The sequence below is a fragment of the Salmo salar genome, chromosome ssa18, assembly GCF_905237065.1.
Source record: "Salmo salar chromosome ssa18, Ssal_v3.1, whole genome shotgun sequence".
NCBI classification, from domain to species: Eukaryota; Metazoa; Chordata; class Actinopteri; order Salmoniformes; family Salmonidae; genus Salmo; species Salmo salar.
In genome coordinates this window covers 42,146,037-42,167,584 of record NC_059459.1, presented here as the reverse complement: position 1 = coordinate 42,167,584, position 21,548 = coordinate 42,146,037, and the positions used below count along the sequence as shown (strand labels likewise).

The 21,548-nt window shown below is 45.8% G+C and overlaps 1 protein-coding gene across 10 annotated transcripts in view; it reads left to right on the top strand.

Moving 5' to 3' along the window:
* Nucleotides 1–21,548, top strand: part of LOC106613940 (dedicator of cytokinesis protein 1) — a 729,054-nt gene that overhangs the window by 212,250 nt on the left and 495,256 nt on the right. For all 10 annotated transcript variants that reach the window (XM_045701156.1, XM_045701154.1, XM_045701151.1 and 7 more), the window contains 2 exons: nucleotides 7,020–7,147; nucleotides 15,974–16,069. In XM_045701156.1, the coding sequence (XP_045557112.1) occupies nucleotides 7,020–7,147; nucleotides 15,974–16,069 (224 nt within the window). The remainder of the gene's footprint in view (nucleotides 1–7,019; nucleotides 7,148–15,973; nucleotides 16,070–21,548) is intronic.

The window sequence follows — 21,548 nt, the reverse complement described above, 5'->3', positions numbered from 1 at the left end:
AACCGCTGTTTAAAATCAATTTTTATGCCATTTTTCTCATAAAAAGCGATAATATTCCGACCGGAAATCTGCGTTTAGATAAACAGACAAAGGAAAAGAAACCATTCGGTCGAAGCGGGCACGCGCCTAAGCCCATAGTACTCTGAGTGGCCACTTGCCAAAAGCGATAAAGTGTTTCAGCCAGAGCCTGCCTCGATATCGTTCAACGTTTTCCCGGGCTCTGAGACCCTGTGGAAGACGTAGGAAGTGTCACGTTATTCCACAGATCCTGAGTCTTCAATAAAAAGAGCCAAGATGAAACACTACTTCTCAGACAGGCCACTTCCTGCTTGAAATCTTCTCAGGTTTTGGCCTGCCATAGGAGTTCTGTTATACTCACAGACACCATTCAAACAGTTTTAGAAACTTTAGGGTGTTTTCTATCCAAAGCCAATAATTATATGCATATTCTAGTTACTGGGCAGGAGTAGTAACCAGATTAAATCGGGTACGTTTTTTATCCAGCCGTGTCAATACTGCCCCCTAGCCCTAACAGGTTTTTAACCTTTAAAACCGTGACCAGAGAGAGACTGTCAAAGACCACAGTAAAGAGCTGGGGTTTTTTATGAGTGAGTTTTATATTCAGTAGTGTCAACACTGTTTTTATTCAACACTTTTACAAACATAAAACCCACTCCTCCCTACTTCCTCTCGCGCTGCAGTGGATGAGCAGCCAAGTGTATCAGATTACTCTCTTTTTGGTATTAGAAGCTTGTTGTGTCTTTTTATTTTATATATCGAGGAATATTTCACTCTGCAAGTGATACAGCAACTGATCCATGTTGTTATCCACGCTGGAGTTGTGTAATATAATGTGGTCTGAGAAGAATAATGTTGTCAGGGCAGACATATAGTCAATATGCTGTGATAATGTATTAGACCTACTGCACAAACCTCTTTCCTACACAACTGGTTTCATTAGGTTCATGCTGCTTATATCTCTGCTTCATTTCTGACTGAGAACGTGATCTTGGATTCAGATATAGTTGCTGACCACTGGGTTAGACAGGTGAACTTACCTCCAGACATTCATTATATATATACTGTTCAATAATGAATGGCTGTATATCCACAAGTGGATGTAGAAATCATCCATTGCCCCTTTTTACTGAGCTTCTGACCAGGGGATGGATGAGGAAGGTCCTCCATTCCTCCTCTTCTCTCTGACCCCATGTCCCTCCATTCATCCCCTTCTCTCTGACCCCATGTCCCTCCATTCCTCCTCTTCTCTCTGACCCCATGTCCCTCCATTCCTCCTCTTCTCTCTGACCCCATGTCCCTCCATTCATCCCCTTCTCTCTGACCCCATGTCCCTCCATTCATCCTCTTCTCTCTGACCCCATGTCCCTCCATTCATCCTCTTCTCTCTGACCCCATGTCCCTCCATTCATCCTCTTCTCTCTGACCCCATGTCCCTCCATTCATCCTCTTCTCTCTGACCCCATGTCCCTCCATCATCCTCTTCTCTCTGACCCATGTCCCTCCATCCTCCTCTTCTCTCTGACCCCATGTCCCTCCATCCTCCTCTTCTCTCTGACCCCATGTCCCTACATTCCTCCTCTTCTCTCTGACCCCATGTCCCTCCATTCATCCTCTTCTCTCTGACCCCATGTCCCTCCATTCATCCTCTTCTCTCTGACCCCATGTCCCTCCATTCATCCTCTTCTCTCTGACCCCATGTCCCTCCATCCTCCTCTTCTCTCTGACCCCATGTCCCTCCATTCCTCCTCTTCTCTCTGACCCCATGTCCCTCCATTCCTCCTCTTCTCTCTGACCCCATGTCCCTCCATTCATCCTCTTCTCTCTGACCCCATGTCCCTCCATTCATCCTCTTCTCTCTGACCCCATGTCCCTCCATCATCCTCTTCTCTCTGACCCCATGTCCCTCCATTCATCCTCTTCTCTCTGACCCCATGTCCCTCCATCATCCTCTTCTCTCTGACCCCATGTCCCTCCATTCATCCTCTTCTCTCTGACCCCATGTCCCTCCATCATCCTCTTCTCTCTGACCCCATGTCCCTCCATTCATCCTCTTCTCTCTGACCCCATGTCCCTCCATTCCTCCTCTTCTCTCTGACCCCATGTCCCTCCATTCCTCCTCTTCTCTCTGACCCCATGTCCCTCCATTCCTCCTCTTCTCTCTGACCCCATGTCCCTCCATTCCTCCTCTTCTCTCTGACCCCATGTCCCTCCATTCCTCCTCTTCTCTCTGACCCCATGTCCCTCCATCATCCTCTTCTCTCTGACCCCATGTCCCTCCATTCATCCTCTTCTCTCTGACCCCATGTCCCTCCATTCCTCCTCTTCTCTCTGACCCCATGTCCCTCCATCCTCCTCTTTTCTCTGACCCCATGTCCCTCCATTCATCCTCTTCTCTCTGACCCCATGTCCCTCCATTCATCCTCTTCTCTCTGACCCCATGTCCCTCCATTCATCCTCTTCTCTCTGACCCCATGTCCCTCCATTCATCCTCTTCTCTCTGACCCCATGTCCCTCCATCCTCCTCTTCACTCTGACCCCATGTCCCTCCATTCCTCCTCTTCCCTCTGACCCCATGTCCCTCCATTCCTCCTCTTCTCTCTGACCCCATGTCCCTCCATTCCTCCTCTTCTCTCTGACCCCATGTCCCTCCATTCCTCCTCTTCTCTCTGACCCCATGTCCCTCCATTCCTCCTCTTCTCTCTGACCCCATGTCCCTCCATTCATCCTCTTCTCTCTGACCCCATGTCCCTCCATTCCTCCTCTTCTCTCTGACCCCATGTCCCTCCATCCTCCTCTTTTCTCTGACCCCATGTCCCTCCATCCTCATCTTCTCTCTGACCCCATGTCCCTCCATCCTCCTCTTCTCTCTGACCCCATGTCCCTCCATCCTCCTCTTCTCTCTGACCCCATGTCCCTCCATCCTCCTCTTCTCTCTGACCCCATGTCCCTCCATTCATCCTTTTCTCTCTGACCCCATGTCCCTCCATCCTCCTCTTCTCTCTGACCCCATGTCTCTCCATTCATCCTCTTCTCCCTGACCCATGTCTCTCCATTCATCCTCTTCTCTCTGACCCCATGTCCTTCCATTCATCCTCTTTCCTCTGACCCCATGTCCCTCCATTCCTCCTCTTCTATCTGACCCCATGTCCCTCCATCCTCCTCTTCTCTCTGACCCCATGTCCCTCCATTCCTCCTCTTCTCCCTGACCCCATGTCCCTCCATTCATCCTCTTCTCTCTGACCCCATGTCCCTCCATCCTCCTCTTCACTCTGACCCCATGTCTCTCCATCCTCCTCTTCTCTCTGACCCCATGTCCCTCCATCCTCCACTTCTCTCTGACCCCATGTCCCTCCATTCATCCTCTTCTCTCTGACCCATGTTCCTCCATTCCTCCTCTTCTCTCTGACCCCATGTCCCTCCATTCATCCTCTTCTCTCTGACCCATGTTCCTCCATTCCTCCATCCTCCTCTCTATCCTTCCCACTGTTTGTCCCTCAGGCCCCTAACTTTCATTTTAACCACACGGCACTGTGCTATACCTCTAGATTGGAATTTCTGGGTTTAATAACATATGTTAATTTATTATAGACCGCCTCGGGTAACTCTCTCCATATGGATTTCCTACTCGCTGTCTCTCTCTCTCTTTCTCACTCTTTCACTCCCTCTCTCTCACTCCTGTTCTCTCTCTCTCCCTCTCTCTCCCTCTCTCTCCCTCCCTCTCTCTCTCTCTCTCGCTCCCTCTCTCCCTCTCTCTCCCTCCCTCTCTCTCTCTCTCTCGCTCCCTCTCTCCCTCTCTCTCTCGCTCCCTCTCTCTCTCTCTCTCTCTCACTCCCCTTCTCTCTTTCACTCCCTCTCTCTGTATTTCTCTCTTTTAATTTAATGGCTTTATTGGCATGGGAAACATATGTTTACATTGCCAAAGCAAGTGAAGTAGATAATAAACAAAAGTGAAATAATCAATAAAAAATGTACAGTAAATATTACACTCACAGAAGTTCCAAAAGAATAAAGACATTTAAATAAAATCTTAGGGTTTAGACCGGGTTACTTTAGTACTTTGTGGATGAATGAATGGATGGGTAGATGTATGGGTAGATGTATGGGTAGATGGATGGGTGGGTAGATGGATGGGTGGGTAGATGGATGGGTGGGTAGATGGATGGGTGGGTAGATGGATGGGTGGGTAGATGGATGGATGGGTAGATGATGGATGGGTAGATTATGGATGGATGGGTGGGTGGGTGGATGGGTAGATGGATGGATGGGTAGATGGATGGATGGGTAGATGGATGGATGGGTAGATGGATGGATGGGTAGATGATGGATGGGTGGGTGGGTGGGTGGGTAGATGGATGGGTGGGTAGATGGATGGGTGGGTAGATGGGTGGGTGGGTGGATGGGTGGGGTGGATGGATGGATGGGTGGGGGTAGATGGATGGGTGCGTAGATGGATGGGTGGGTAGATGGATGGGTAGATGGGTGGGTGGATGGGTGGGTGGGTGGGTAGATGGGTGGGTGGGTGGGTGGGTGGGTGGATGGGTGGGTAGATGGGTGGGTAGATGGGTGGGTGGGTGGGTGGATGGATGGGTGGGTGGGTAGATGGATGGATGGGTAGATGGATGGATGGGTAGATGGATGGGTGGGTGGATGGATGGATGGATGGGTGGGTAGATGGATGGGTAGATGGCTGGATGGATGGGTGGGTAGAGTGGATGGATGGGTGGGTAGATGGATGGATGGGTGGGTAGGTGGGTAGGTGGATGGGTGGGTAGGTAGGTGGATGGGTGGGTAGATGGATGGGTGGGTAGATGGGTGGGTGGGTAGATGGGTGGGTGGGTAGATGGGTGGGTAGGTGGATGGGTGGGTGGGTAGATGGATGGGTGGGTGGATGGATGGGTGGGTAGATGGATGGGTAGATGGATGGGTGGGTGGGTAGATGGATGGGTGGGTGGGTGGATGGATGGATGGATGGGTGGGTAGATGGATGGGTAGATGGATGGATGGATGGATGGATGGATAGATGGATGGGTAGATGGATGGATGGATGGATGGGTGGGTAGGTCGATGGGTGGGTAGATGGATGGGTGGATAGATGGATGGGTGGATGGATGGGTGAGTAGATGGATGGGTGGGTAGATGGATGGGTGGGTAGATGGATGGGTGGGTAGATGGATGGGTGGGTGGATGGATGGATGGATGGATGGTGGGTAGATGGATGGATGGATGGGTAGATGGCTGGATGGATGGGTGGGTAGATGGATGGGTGGGTAGATGGATGGATGGGTAGATGGATGGATGGGTAGATGGATAGGTGGGTGGATGGATGGATGGATGGTGGGTAGATGGATGGGTAGATGGATGGATGGATGGGTGGATGGGTGGGTAGATGGATGGATGGATGGGTAGATGGATGGATGGGTGGGTAGATGGATGGGTGGGTAGATGGATGGGTGCGTAGATGGATGGATGGATGGGTAGATGGATGGGTAGATGGGTGGGTGGATGGATGGATGGGTGGGTGGGTGGGTAGATGGGTGGGTGGGTAGATGGATGGGTGGGTAGATGGATGGATGGGTAGATGGATGGATGGGTAGATGGATGGGTGGGTGGATGGATGGATGGTGGGTAGATGGATGAGTAGATGGATGGATGGGTAGATGGATGAGTAGATGGATGGATGGGTAGATGGATGGATAGATGGGTAGATGGATGGATGGGTGGGTAGATGGATGGGTGGGTAGATGGATGGGTGCGTAGATGGATGGATGGGTAGATGGATGGGTAGATGGATGGGTGGGTAGATGGATGGGTGGGTAGATGGATGGGTGGGTAGATGGATGGATGGGTGGATGGATGGATGGGTAGATGCCTGGATGGATGGATGGGTGGGTAGATGGATGGATGGGTGGGTAGATGGATGGGTGGGTAGATGGATGGGTGGGTAGATGGATGGGTGCGTAGATGGATGGATGGGTAGATAGATGGGTGGGTGGGTGGGTGGATGGATGGGTGGGTAAATGGATGGGTGGGTAGATGGATGGATGGATGGGTGAGTGGATGGGTGGGTAGATGGATGGGTGGGTAGATGGATGGATGGGTGGGTAGATGGGTGGGTGGGTAGATGGATGGGTCGATGGGTGGGTGGGTGGATGGATGGGTGGGTGGGTGGGTGGGTGGGTGGGTAGATGGATGGGTGGGTAGATGGATGGATGGGTGGATGGATGGATGGGTGGGTAGATGGATGGGTGGGTAGATGGATGGGTGGGTGGGTGGATGGATGGGTGGGTGGGTAGATGGATGGATGGGTAGATGGATGGATGGGTGGGTAGGTGGATGGGTGGGTAGGTGGATGGGTGTATAGATGGATGGGTGGGTAGATGGATGGATGGATGGGTGGGTAGATGGATGGATGGATGGGTGGGTGGGTGGGTGGATGGATGGATGGATGGGTGGGTAGATGGGTGGGTAGATGGATGGGTAGATGGCTGGATGGGTGGGTGGATGGATGGGTGGGTAGATGGATGGGTGGGTAGATGGATGGATGGGTGGGTAGGTGGATGGGTAGGTGGATGGGTGGGTGGGTAGGTAGGTAGATGGGTGGGTAGATGGATGGGTGGGTAGTTGGTGGATGGATGGGTGGGTAGATGGATGGGTGGGTAGATGGGATGGGTGGGTAGATTGTATGGGTGGGTAGATGGATGGGTGGATAGATGGATGGATGGGTGGGTGGGTGGGTGGATGGATGTTTGGGTAGATGGATGGATGGGTAGATGGATGGATGGATGGGTAGATGGATGGGTGGGTAGGTGGATGGGTGGGTGGATGGATGGATGGGTGGGTAGATGGATGGGTGGGTAGATGGATGGATAGATGGGTAGATGGGTGGGTAGATGGATGGGTGAGTAGATGGATGGATGGGTGGATGGATGGGTGGGTAGATGGATGGATGGGTGGGTAGATGGATGGGTAGATTGATTGGTACTGTATGTTTCCTGCAGACTGCCGGGAGATCCTGCTTCCTCTGATGACAGAACAGCTGAAGTTTCATCTAGAGAAACAGGAGGAACTGGAGGCCTGCTGTCAGCTACTGAGTAACATACTGGAGGTGCTCTACAGGAAGGATGTGGTGAGGAACACACAGACACCCACCACTACCTCTGTTCTATACTGTCCCCTATATTCACACCCCTCTGTTCTATAGTGTCCCCTATATTCAGACCCCTCTGTTCTATAGTGTCCCCTATATTCAGACCCCTCTGTTCTATAGTGTCCCCTATATTCACACCCCTCTGTTCTATACTGTCCCCTATATTCAGACCCCTCTGTTCTATAGTGTCCCCTATATTCAGACCCCTCTGTTCTATAGTGTCCCCTATATTCACACCCCTCTGTTCTATAGTGTCCCCTATATTCACACCCCTCTGTTCTATACTGTCCCCTATATTCAGACCCCTCTGTTCTATAGTGTCCCCTATATTCAGACCCCTCTGTTCTATACTGTCCCCTATATTCACACCCCTCTGTTCTATAGTGTCCCCTATATTCAGACCCCTCTGTCCTATAGTGTCCCCTATATTCAGACCCCTCTGTTCTATAGTGTCCCCTATATTCAGACCCCTCTGTTCTATACTGTCCCCTATATTCACACCCCTCTGTTCTATAGTGTCCCCTATATTCAGACCCCTCTGTTCTATAGTGTCCCCTATATTCAGACCCCTCTGTTCTATAGTGTCCCCTATATTCAGACCCCTCTGTTCTATAGTGTCCCCTATATTCAGACCCCTCTGTTCTATACCGTCCCCTATATTCAGACCCCTCTGTTCTATACTGTCCCCTATATTCAGACCCCTCTGTTCTATAGTGTCCCCTATATTCACACCCCTCTGTTCTATAGTGTCCCCTATATTCAGACCCCTCTGTTCTATACTGTCCCCTATATTCACACCCCTCTGTTCTATAGTGTCCCCTATATTCACACCCCTCTGTTCTATAGTGTCCCTTATATTCACACCCCTCTGTTCTATACTGACCCCTATATTCAGACCCCTCTGTTCTATAGTGTCCCCTATATTCACACCCCTCTGTTCTATAGTTTCCCCTATATTCACACCCCTCTGTTCTATACTGTCCCCTATATTCAGACCCCTATGCTTAAGGTCCTAAACGATATCATAACCGCCATCGATAAGAAGCTGTATTCATTGACCTGGCCAAGGCTTTCGACTGTCAATCACCGTATTCTTATCGGCAGACTCAATAGCCTTGGTTTCTTAAATGACTGCCTCGCCTGGTTCACCAACTACTTCTCTGACAGAGTTCAGTGTGTCAAATCAGAGGGCCTGTTGTCCGGACCTCTGGCAGTCTCTATGGGGGTACCACAGTGTTCAATTCTCAGGCCGACTTTTTTGTCTGTATATGTCAATGATGTCGCTCTTGCTGCTGGTGAGTCTCTGATCCACCTCTACACAGACGACACCATTCTGTATACTTCTGGCCCCTCTTTGGACACTGTGTTAACTAAACCTCCAGACGAGCTTCAATGCCATACAACTCTCCTTCCGTGGCCTCCAACTGCTCTTAAATGCAATTAAAACTAAATGCATCCTCTTCAACCGATCGCTGCCTGCACCTGCCCGCACGTCCAGCATCACTACTCTGGACGGTTCTGACTTAGAATATGTGGACAACTACAAATTCCTAGGTGTCTGGTTAGACTGTAAACTCTCCTTCCAGACTCACATCAAACATCTCCAATCCAAAGTTAAATCAAGAATTGGCTTCCTATTTCGCAACAAAGCATCCTTCACTCATGCTGCCAAACATACCCTCATAAAACTGACCATCCTACCGATCCTCGACTTCGGTGATGTCATCTATAAAATAGCCTCCAACAATCTACTCAGCAAATTGGATGCAGTCTATCACAGTGCCATCCGTTTTGTCACCAAAGCCCCATATACTACCCACCACTGCGACCTGTATGCTCTCGTTGGCTGGTCCTCACTTCGTATTCGTCGCCAAACCCACTGACTCCAGGTCATCTATATGTCTTTGCTAGGTAAAGCCCCGCCTTATCTCAGCTCACTGGTCACCATAGCAACACCCATCCATAGCACGCGCTCCAGCAGGTATCTCTCACTGGTCACCCCCAAAGCCAATTCCTCCTTTAGCTGCCTTTACTTCCAGTTCTCTGCTGCCAATGACTGGAACGAACTGCAAAAATCACTGAAGTTGGAGACTTATATCTCCCTCACCAACTTTAAGCATCAGCTGTCAGAGCAGCTTACCGATCGCTGCAGCTGTACACAGCCCATCTGTAAATAGCCCACCCAACTACCTCATCCCCATATTATTATTTATCCTCTTGCTCTTTTGCACCCCAGTATCTCTACTTGCACATCAACATCTGCACATCTATCACTCCAGTGTTAATGCTAAATTGTAATTACTTCGCCACTATTGGCCTATTTATTGCCTTACCTCCTTACGTCATGTGCACACACTGTATACAGATTTTCTATTGCGTTATTGACTGTACGTTTGTTTATCCCATGTGTAACTGTGTCATTGTTTTTGTTGCACTGCTTTGCTTTATCTTGGCCAGGTCGCAGTTGTAAATGAGAACTTGTTCTCAACTGGCCTACCTGGTTACATAAAGGTGAAATAAAAACAAATGAAGCCTAACTGATTCTAGATCAGTACTCCTTCTCTGAGATGTGTTGTGGTACGAGCCCAGGTCCTTCTAACTTTATTACATTGATTCTCTGTTAGTCCACTCTACTAAATATAACATTGATAATCTCTTGGTCCACTCTATTAAATATAACATTTATAATCTCTTAGTCCACTCTATTAAATATAATATTGATATCCTGTTTGTCCACTCTATTAAATATAATATTGATATCCTGTTAGTCGACTCTATTAAATATAATATTGATAATCTCTTAGTCCGCTCTATTAAATATAATATTGATATCCTGTTAGTCCACTCTATTAATTATAACATTTATAATCTCTTAGTCCACTCTATTAAATATAACATTGAAATCCTGTTAATCCACTCTATTAAATATAACATTTATAATCTCTTAGTCCACTCTACTAAATATAACATTTATAATCTCTTAGTCCACTCTATTAAATATAACATTGATATCCTGTTAATCCACTCTATTAAATATAATATTGATATCCTGTTAGTCCACTCTATTAAATATAATATTGATATCCTGTTTGTCCACTCTACTAAATATAATATTGATAATCTCTTAGTCCGCTCTATTAAATATAATATTGATATCCTGTTAGTCCACTCTATTAAATAGAATATTGATATCCTGTTTGTCCACTCTACTAAATAGAATATTGATAATCTCTTAGTCCACTCTACTAAATATAATATTGATAATCTCTTAGTCCGCTCTATTAAATATAATATTGATATCCTGTTTATCCACTCTATTAAATATAATATTGATATCCTGTTAGTCCACTCTATTAAAATATACTGCTCAAAAAAATAAAGGGAACACTTAAACAACACAATGTAACTCCAAGTCAATCACACTTCTGTGAAATCAAACTGTCCACTTAGGAAGCAACACTGATTGACAATACATTTCACATGCTGTTGTGCAAATGGAATAGACAACAGGTGGAAATTATAGGCAATAAGCAAGACACCCCCAATAAAGGAGAGGTTCTGCAGGTAGAGACCACAGACCACTTCTCAGTTCCTATGCTTCCTGGCTGATGTTTTGGTCACTTTTGAATGCTGGCTGTGCTTTCACTCTAGTGGTAGCATGAAACGGAGTCTACAACCCACACAAGTGGCTCAGGTAGTGCAGCTCATCCAGGATGGCACATCAATGCGAGCTGTGGCAAGAAGGTTTGCTGTGTCTGTCAGCGTAGTGTCCAGAGCATGGAGGCGCTACCGGGAGACAGGACAGTACATCAGGAGACGTGGAGGAGGCCGTAGGAGGGCAACAACCCAGCAGCAGAACCGCTACCTCCACCTTTGTGCAAGGAGGAGCAGGAGGAGCACTGCCAGAGCCCTGCAAAATGACCTCCAGCAGGCCACAAATGTGCATGTGTCTGCTCAAACAGTCAGAAACAGACTCCATGAGGGTGGTATGAGGGCCCGACGTCCACAGGTAGGGGTTGTGCTTACAGCCCAACACCGTGCAGGACGTTTGGCATTTGCCAGAGAACACCAAGATTGGCAAATTCGCCACTGGTGCCCTGTGCTCTTCACAGATGAAAGCAGGTTCACACTGAGCCCGTGACAGACGTGACAGAGTCTGGAGATGCCGTGGAGAACGTTCTGCTGCCTGCAACATCCTCCAGCATGACCAGTTTGGCGGTGGGTCAGTCATGGTGTGGGGTGGCATTTCTTTGGGGGGCCGCACAGCCCTCCATGTGCTCGCCAGAGGTAGCCTGACTGCCATTAGGTACCGAGATGAGATCCTCAGACCCCTTGTGAGACCATATGCTGGTGTGGTTGGCCCTGGGTTCCTCCTAATGCAAGACAATGCTAGACCTCATGTGGCTGGAGTGTGTCAGCAGTTCCTGCAAGAGGAAGGCATTGATGCTATGGACTGGCCCGCCCGTTCCCCAGACCTGAATCCAATTGAGCACATCTGGGACATCATGTCTCGCTCCATCCACCAACGCCACGTTGCACCACAGACTGTCCAGGGGTTGGCGGATGCTTTAGTCCAGGTCTGGGAGGAGATCCCTCAGGAGACCATCCGCCACCTCATCAGGAGCATGCCCAGACGTTGTAGGGAGGTCATACAGGCACGTGGAGGCCACACACACTACTGAGCCTCATTTTGACTTGTTTTAAGGACATTACATCAAAGTTGGATCAGCCTGTAGTGTGGTTTTCCACTTTAATTTTGAGTGTGACTCCAAATCCAGACCTCCATGGGTTGATAAATTGGATTTCCATTGATTATTTTTGTGTGATTTTTGTTGTCAGCACATTCAACTATGTAAAGAAAAAAGTATTTAATAAGATTATTTATTTAATTCAGATCTAGGATGTGTTGTTTAAGTGTTCCCTTTATTTTTTTGCGCAGTGTATAATATTGATAACCTCTTAGTCCGCTCTATTAAATATAATATTGATATCCTGTTTGTCCACTCTATTAAATATAATATTGATCACCTGTTAGTCCACTCTATTAAATATAAAATTGATAATCTCTTAGTCCGCTCTATTAAATATAATATTGATATCCTGTTTGTCCACTCTATTAAATATAATATTGATATCCTGTTAGTCCACTCTATTAAATATAATATTGATATCCTGTTAGTCCACTCTATTAAATATAATATTGATATCCTGTTAGTCCACTCTATTAAATATAATATTGATATCCTGTTAGTCCACTCTATTAAATATAACATTGATATCCTGTTAGTCCACTGTATTAAATATAATATTGATATCCTGTCAGTCCACTCTATTAAATATAATATTGATATCCTGTTAGTCCACTCTATTAAATATAATATTGATATCCTGTTAGTCCACTCTATTAAATATAACATTGATATCCTGTTAGTCCACTCTATTAAATATAATATTGATATCCTGTCAGTCCACTCTATTAAATATAATATTGATATCCTGTTAGTCCACTGTATTAAATATAATATTGATATCCTGTTAGTCCACTCTATTAAATATAATATTGATATCCTGTCAGTCCACTCTATTAAATATAATATTGATATCCTGTTAGTCCACTCTATTAAATATAATATTGATATCCTGTCAGTCCACTCTATTAAATATAATATTGATATCCTGTTAGTCCACTCTATTAAATATAATATTGATATCCTGTTAGTCCACTCTATTAAATATAATATTGATATCCTGTCAGTCCACTCTATTAAATATAATATTGATATCCTGTCAGTCCACTCTATTAAATATAATATTGATATCCTGTTAGTCCACTCTATTAAATATAATATTGATATCCTGTCAGTCCACTCTATTAAATATAATATTGATATCCTGTTAGTCCACTCTATTAAATATAATATTGATATCCTGTTAGTCCACTCTATTAAATATAATATTGATATCCTGTTAGTCCACTCTATTAAATATAATATTGATATCCTGTTAGTCCACTCTATTAAATATAATATTGATATCCTGTCAGTCCACTCTATTAAATATAATATTGATATCCTGTTAGTCCACTCTATTAAATATAATATTGATATCCTGTTAGTCCACTCTATTAAATATAATATTGATATCCTGTTAGTCCACTCTCCTCCATCCACTCCAGTAAAAACAACATGCTAGTGAAAAGCAGCTGTGGGACTACTAGATGGATCTCTGGTGTGTATTAATGTCCTGCACTACAGAGTTTCTGATATAATTGCTGTAATCCCATTCCATATCAGAAACAAATGATTATTTCATGGACCTTTCCTTCAATAATTTAGTTGGTTTCATTGGCAGAGTTCCCATAATTCAATACAGAGAGAACCATCACTCAATATCATTGTTTTTTCCCCCCAACCATTCCCTGCACTTATTGTTACATTCCATGTGATATGAATTCAGCGCAGAACTCCATTAGTTATTGTGTTAGTAAAGCAATAGAGCGGTCCTGAAATCAAAAGGCACAGTGACGTAAGAGATGGTATAGAAACATGAGAGTGAGCCCTGTTGGGATTGCATAATGTCATGCGTCATACCTGACACATTGAGAGGAGAGATCAGATACTACCTTTTAAGATTGGAGATGGAGTGATGTGTGTGTGTGTTGTGTGAAAATAGCACTGAATTATTGAAGGTTTTGGGGCGGTGGAAGCGGTAGCTAGCGTGCCACTGTCTTAGATGGATTCGTCCACAGACAGCCCAGATCCCCACTCCCCCTGCTCGCTGTGCCCTTCTTCCTCCTGGCTAGCCATGATTGGCTGAGATAATGAAGGGGTTGGAAATGCCAAGAGATTAGATCTGATTGGTCTGTAATGTCACAGTGGCTTCTTCGTAAACTTCAGGTGCTGCTATGGTCAGGTGACTTGGAAATAGAGATCTATGGCCACGCACACTAGTGGTGGATTCACCGTCGAAAAATAAGACATGTATGCAGAAAAGTACCTCATACCTACTGTAAAATATGGTGGTGGATCACTGATGTTATGGTAACATATGGTGGTGGATCATTGATGTTATGGTAACATATGGTGGTGGATCATTGATGTTATGGTAACATATGGTGGTGGATCACTGATGTTATGGTAACATATGGTGGTGGATCACTGATGTTATGGTAACATATGGTGGTGGATCACTGATGTTATGGTAACATATGGTGGTGGATCACTGATGTTATGGTAACATATGGTGGTGGATCACTGATGTTATGGTAACATATGGTGGTGGATCACTGATGTTATGGTAACATATGGTAGTGGATCACTGATGTTATGGTAACATATGGTGGTGGATCACTGATGTTATGGTAACATATGGTAGTGGATCACCGATGTTATGGTAACATATGGTAGTGGGCCACTGATGTTATGGTAACATATGGTGGTGGGTCACTGATGTTATGGTAACATATGGTAGTGGGTCACTGATGTTATGGTAACATATGGTGGTGGATCACTGCTGTTATGGTAACATATGGTGGTGGGTCAATGATGTTATGGTAACAATGGTGGTGGGTCAATGATGTTATGGTAACATATGGTGGTGGTCATTGATGTTATGGTAAAATATGGTGGTGGATCACTGATGTTATGGGGCTATTTAGCTTCCACTGGTCCTGGGGGTCTTGTTATTTAGCTTCCACTGGTCCTGGGGTCTTGTTATTTAGCTTCCACTGGTCCTGGGGGTCTTGTTATTTAGCTTCCACTGGTCCTGGGGGTCTTGTTATTTAGCTTCCACTGGTCCTGGGGGTCTTGTTATTTAGCTTCCACTGGTCCTGGGGGTCTTGTTATTTAGCTTCCACTGGTCCTGGGGGTCTTGTTATTTAGCTTCCACTGGTCCTGGGGGTCTTGTTATTTAGCTTCCACTGGTCCTGGGGGTCTTGTTATTTAGCTTCCACCTGTCCTGGGGGTCTTGTTATTTAGCTTCCACCTGTCCTGGGGGTCTTGTTATTTAGCTTCCACCTGTCCTGGAGGTCTTGTTATTTAGCTTCCACCTGTCCTGGAGGTCTTGTTAAGGTCAACAGCATCATGAACTTTACCCAGTAACAGGACATTTTAGCCTAAAACAAGGTTGCCTGAAAATGGGCCCCAAGTAGATCTAACATCAAGACAACCTCCCCAAGCACACATCAAAACCCTCTTCCTATCTTCTTTATTTTATTACTTGTTCAACAAAATCTCTTTCTCTGAGCAGTTCTACTAGTATAAAATAATATAATTGTAAAAAATAACATACAATATAGCTCCGCATTTGTGTTAAGGATGTTTGCAAAGCAACAAAGATGACTAGCATCATCATTTATAAAGCAGCTCAGGGGTTTGTGGTATATTTAAGCAATAAGGCACGAAGAGGTGTGGTATATGGCCAATATACCACGGCTAAGGACTGTTCTGAGACACAACGCAACGCTGTATACGGTCTGATATACCACGGCGACCGTATACCACGAGTATGACAAAACATTTCTTTTTTTTCCTGCTCTAATTACATTGGTAACCAGTTTATAATAGCAATACGGCTCCTCGGGGGTTTGTGATAAAACAAGCATTTTTGCATCATACCCGTTATATATTGTCTGATATACGCACAGTTGAACTACTGTTTCAGCCAATTAGCATCCAGGACCCAAACTAGCCAGTTTTATAAATCTCAACATACACTGTTGAAAACATTCTGTGTCTATCGATTTCCTCAGTGAAAGATCAACCTAATCTCTTGTCCTCCTCCTCCTCCTTCATCTTGTGTGTCCAGGGTCCTACTCAGTGGCATGTCCAGATCATCATGGAGAAGCTCCTGAGGACAGTCAACAGAACAGTCATCTCCATGGGCAGAGACTCTCCTCTCATTGTAAGTGACTCTTCTTCAAACCTCCCAACCAGCCTTATGAACCTCTAAAACTCTGTTCCTACTTCTTCCCTTCTCTCCTGTGTCTGGGAATCTGACAACCAGGATTTCTGAGAAAAAAATGGGAAACTTTCGATAAAGTTTATAGAATTTTTCAACCCTAATTGTCCCTCTGCAACATCAACTTCCATCCACAGCATCACAGAACGATGGAAACCTTGTTCTGAGTGAGTCATCCCTAGACTCACACAGCTTCATGTAGATTCACTCTAAAGGTTCCCTTGATCTCCCTCACTGCTTTCATCTGCTTTATTAGCCTGGCTATGTCATATTTCAGCGTGTTTGCGTGTGTGTTCCGTGTGTGTGTGTGTGTTCCGTGTGTGTGTGTGTGTTCCGTGTGTGTTCCGTGTGTGTGTGTGTGTTCCGTGTGTGTGTGTGTGTTCCGTGTGTGTGTTCCGTGTGTGTGTGTGTGTGTGAGATCTGTCACCTAATACAGACAGCGTTCCTAAAGCCAGACCCATGCAGGTTCTCTGTGAGTTATCTAATCAGTGGATTCTCTTTGTGCATCCCAAATGGTACACTATGTCCTATTGGCTCCTATAGGGCTGTGGTCTAAAATAGTGCTCAATATAGGGAACAGGCTTCCATTTTGGGACACTGGTTCTGTGATACTGAGGCCGAGCCAATCATCCTCTCAGCTGGAACTCTGAGACAATTAAGTCACTGATAAGTCATTCTGTATCTGTGCTGTCATCCTGACGACGCTCCGCCCGCCGCGACAGGCACTCATCCATTTACATGAGGCTGACGGTAGGAACGTGGGAGGAATGTGGGGACTTTTGCAAGGACGCATACTATATGTACACAGTTGGGGTGATTTGACAATGGATGTACTGTAGATTGCAGACCAAACCAAAAGATAACTGGAATGTGGATTACTAAATATGATCGGAATTCCAGGATACGGAATATTATGGGATTTGAAGTTACAGTAGAATGGAGAGGTCAGATGTTACAGTAGTTACAGTAGAATGGAGAGGTCAGATGTCCCAGTAGTTACAGTAGAATGGAGAGGTCAGATGTCCCAGTAGTTACAGTAGAATGGAGAGGTCAGATGTTACAGTAGTTACAGTAGAATGGAGAGGTCAGATGTCCCAGTAGTTACTGTAGAATGGAGAGGTCAGATGTCCCAGTAGTTACAGTAGAATGGAGAGGTCAGATGTCCCAGTAGTTACAGTAGAATGGAGAGGTCAGATGTCCCAGTAGTTACAGTAGAATGGAGAGGTCAGATGTCCCAGTAGTTACAGTAGAATGGAGAGGTCAGATGTCCCAGTAGTTACAGTAGAATGGAGAGGTCAGATGTCCCAGTAGTTACTGTAGAATGGACAGGTCAGATGTCCCAGTAGTTACTGTAGAATGGAGAGGTCAGATGTCCCAGTAGTTACAGTAGAATGGAGAGGTCAGATGTCCCAGTAGTTACAGTAGAATGGAGAGGTCAGATGTCCCAGTAGTTACAGTAGAATGGAGAGGTCAGATGTCCCAGTAGTTACAGTAGAATGGAGGTCAGATGTCCCAGTAGTTACGGTAGAATGGAGAGGTCAGATGTCCCAGTAGTTACTGTAGAATGGAGAGGTCAGATGTTACAGTAGAATGGAGAGGTCAGATGTCCCAGTAGTTACGGTAGAATGGAGAGGTCAGATGTCCCAGTAGTTACAGTAGAATGGAGAGGTCAGATGTCCCAGTAGTTACAGTAGAATGGAGAGGTCAGATGTTACAGTAGAATGGAGGTCAGATGTCCCAGTAGTTACGGTAGAATGGAGAGGTCAGATGTCCCAGTAGTTACAGTAGAATGGAGAGGTCAGATGTTACAGTAGAATGGAGAGGTCAGATGTCCCAGTAGTTACGGTAGAATGGAGAGGTCAGATGTCCCAGTAGTTACAGTAGAATGGAGAGGTCAGATGTTACAGTAGAATGGAGAGGTCAGATGTCCCAGTAGTTACAGTAGAATGGAGAGGTCAGATGTCCCAGTAGTTACAGTAGAATGGAGAGGTCAGATGTTACAGTAGAATGGAGAGGTCAGATGTCCCAGTAGTTACAGTAGAATGGAGAGGTCAGATGTCCCAGTAGTTACAGTAGAATGGAGAGGTCAGATGTTACAGTAGAATGGAGAGGTCAGATGTTACAGTAGAATGGAGAAGTCAGATGTCCCAGTAGTTACAGTAGAATGGAGAGGTCAGATGTCCCAGTAGTTACAGTAGAATGGAGAGGTCAGATGTCCCAGTAGTTACAGTAGAATGGAGAGGTCAGATGTCCCAGTAGTTACAGTAGAATGGAGAGGTCAGATGTCCCAGTAGTTACAGTAGAATGGAGAGGTCAGATGTCCCAGTAGTTACAGTAGAATGGAGAGGTCAGATGTTACAGTAGAATGGAGGTCAGATGTCCCAGTAGTTACAGTAGAATGGAGAGGTCAGATGTCCCAGTAGTTACAGTAGAATGGAGAGGTCAGATGTCCCAGTAGTTACAGTAGAATGGAGAGGTCAGATGTCCCAGTAGTTACAGTAGAATGGAGAGGTCAGATGTCCCAGTAGTTACAGTAGAATGGAGAGGTCAGATGTCCCAGTAGTTACAGTAGAATGGAGAGGTCAGATGTCCCAGTAGTTACAGTAGAATGGAGAGGTCAGATGTTACAGTAGAATGGAGGTCAGATGTCCCAGTAGTTACGGTAGAATGGAGAGGTCAGATGTCCCAGTAGTTACTGTAGAATGGAGAGGTCAGATGTCCCAGTAGTTACAGTAGAATGGAGAGGTCAGATGTTACAGTAGAATGGAGAGGTCAGATGTCCCAGTAGTTACGGTAGAATGGAGAGGTCAGATGTCCCAGTAGTTACAGTAGAATGGAGAGGTCAGATGTCCCAGTAGTTACAGTAGAATGGAGAGGTCAGATGTCCCAGTAGTTACAGTAGAATGGAGAGGTCAGATGTCCCAGTAGTTACAGTAGAATGGAGAGGTCAGATGTCCCAGTAGTTACAGTAGAATGGAGAGGTCAGATGTCCCAGTAGTTACAGTAGAATGGAGAGGTCAGATGTCCCAGTAGTTACAGTAGAATGGAGAGGTCAGATGTCCCAGTAGTTACAGTAGAATGGAGAGGTCAGATGTCCCAGTAGTTACAGTAGAATGGAGAGGTCAGATGTCCCAGTAGTTACAGTAGAATGGAGGAGGTCAGATGTCCCAGTAGTTACAGTAGAATGGAGAGGTCAGATGTCCCAGTAGTTACAGTAGAATGGAGAGGTCAGATGTCCCAGTAGTTACAGTAGAATGGAGAGGTCAGATGTCCCAGTAGTTACAGTAGAATGGAGAGGTCAGATGTCCCAGTAGTTACAGTAGAATGGAGAGGTCAGATGTCCCAGTAGTTACAGTAGAATGGAGAGGTCAGATGTCCCAGTAGTTACAGTAGAATGGAGAGGTCAGATGTCCCAGTAGTTACAGTAGAATGGAGAGGTCAGATGTCCCAGTAGTTACAGTAGAATGGAGAGGTCAGATGTCCCAGTAGTTACAGTAGAATGGAGAGGTCAGATGTCCCAGTAGTTACAGTAGAATGGAGAGGTCAGATGTCCCAGTAGTTACAGTAGAATGGAGAGGTCAGATGTCCCAGTAGTTACAGTAGAATGGAGAGGTCAGATGTTACAGTAGTTACAGTAGAATGGAGAGGTCAGATGTTACAGTAGTTACAGTAGAATGGAGAGGTCAGATGTTACAGTAGAATGGAGGTCAGATGGTCCCAGTAGTTACAGTAGAATGGAGAGGTCAGATGTCCCAGTAGTTACAGTAGAATGGGGAGGTCAGATGTCCCAGTAGTTACAGTAGAATGGAGAGGTCAGATGTCCCAGTAGTTACAGTAGAATGGAGAGGTCAGATGTCCCAGTAGTTACAGTAGAATGGAGAGGTCAGATGTCCCAGTAGTTACAGTAGAATGGAGAGGTCAGATGTCCCAGTAGTTACAGTAGAATGGAGAGGTCAGATGTTACAGTAGAATGGAGGTCAGATGGTCCCAGTAGTTACAGTAGAATGGAGAGGTCAGATGTCCCAGTAGTTACAGTAGAATGGGGAGGTCAGATGTCCCAGTAGTTAAGGTAGGTATTTAAGTTTTGACAATCAGACTCTATTGGTGTTAAGAGGGGAGAGAGAGACAGTCTGACTGTCTGTCCTTAGAGACCTACCTCAACCAAACTACAGTCTGACTGTCTCTCCTTAGAGACCTACCTTAACCCCACTACAGTCTGAATGTCTCTCCTTAGAGACCTACCTTAACCCCACTACAGTCTGAATGTCTCTCCTTAGAGACCTACCTCAACCAAACTACAGTCTGACTGTCTCTCCTTAGAGACCTACCTTAACCCCACTACAGTCTGAATGTCTCTCCTTAGAGACCTACCTTAACCCAACTACAGTCTGACTGTCTCTCCTTAGAGACCTACCTTAACCAAACTACAGTCTGACTGTCTGTCCTTAGAGACCTACCTTAACCAAACTGCAGTCTGACTGTCTCTCCCTGGAGACCTACCTTAACCCAACTACAGTCTGTCCATAGAGACCTACCTTAACCAAACTACAGTCTGACTGTCTCTCCTTAGAGACCTACCTTAACCCCATTACAGTCTGACTGTCTGTCCATAGAGACCTACCTCAACCAAACTACAGTCTGACTGTCTGTCCATAGAGACCTACCTTAACCCCACTACAGTCTGCCTGTCTCTCCTTAGAGACCTACCTTAAACCCACTACAGTCTGCCTGTCTCTCCTTAGAGACCTACCTTAAACCCACTACAGTCTGCCTGTCTCTCCTTAGAGACCTACCTTAAACCCACTACAGTCTGCCTGTCTCTCCTTAGAGACCTACCTTAACCCCACTACAGTCTGAATGTCTCTCCTTAGAGACCTACCTTAACCCCACTACAGTCTGACTGTCTCTCCTTAGAGACCTACCTTAACCCCACTACAGTCTGCCTGTCTCTCCTTAGAGACCTACCTTAACCCCACTACAGTCTGACTGTCTCTCCTTAGAGATGTGTGTGTGAAGTCTCAACCCTCTGTCTCTGTGAGCTGCTGTCTGTCATTGCATTTAAATCAGTCAGTCTATCATTATTTAATGATCAATAAGAACAGGCTTGAATTTTGAACAGGCCCGAGACCCAGTTAGACTGACTGCATCTAACTGACCTTGTTTTTCTGAGCTGAGAGGCACGCAGCCTCTTAGATTTACATTTATGCTTTAAATTTCTTTATTCTCTCTCTACCCTCTCGTTCTCCCTCTCCCCTCACATTCTCCCTCTCCCCTCACATTCTCCCTCTCCCCTCACATTCTCCCTCTCTCTCCCCTCACATTCTCCCTCTCTCCCCCTCGTCTCTCTCTCTCGCCCTTCTAAATCTCCCTCTCCCCTCGCATTCTCTCCCCTCTCATTCTCCCTCTCCCCTCTCATTCTCCC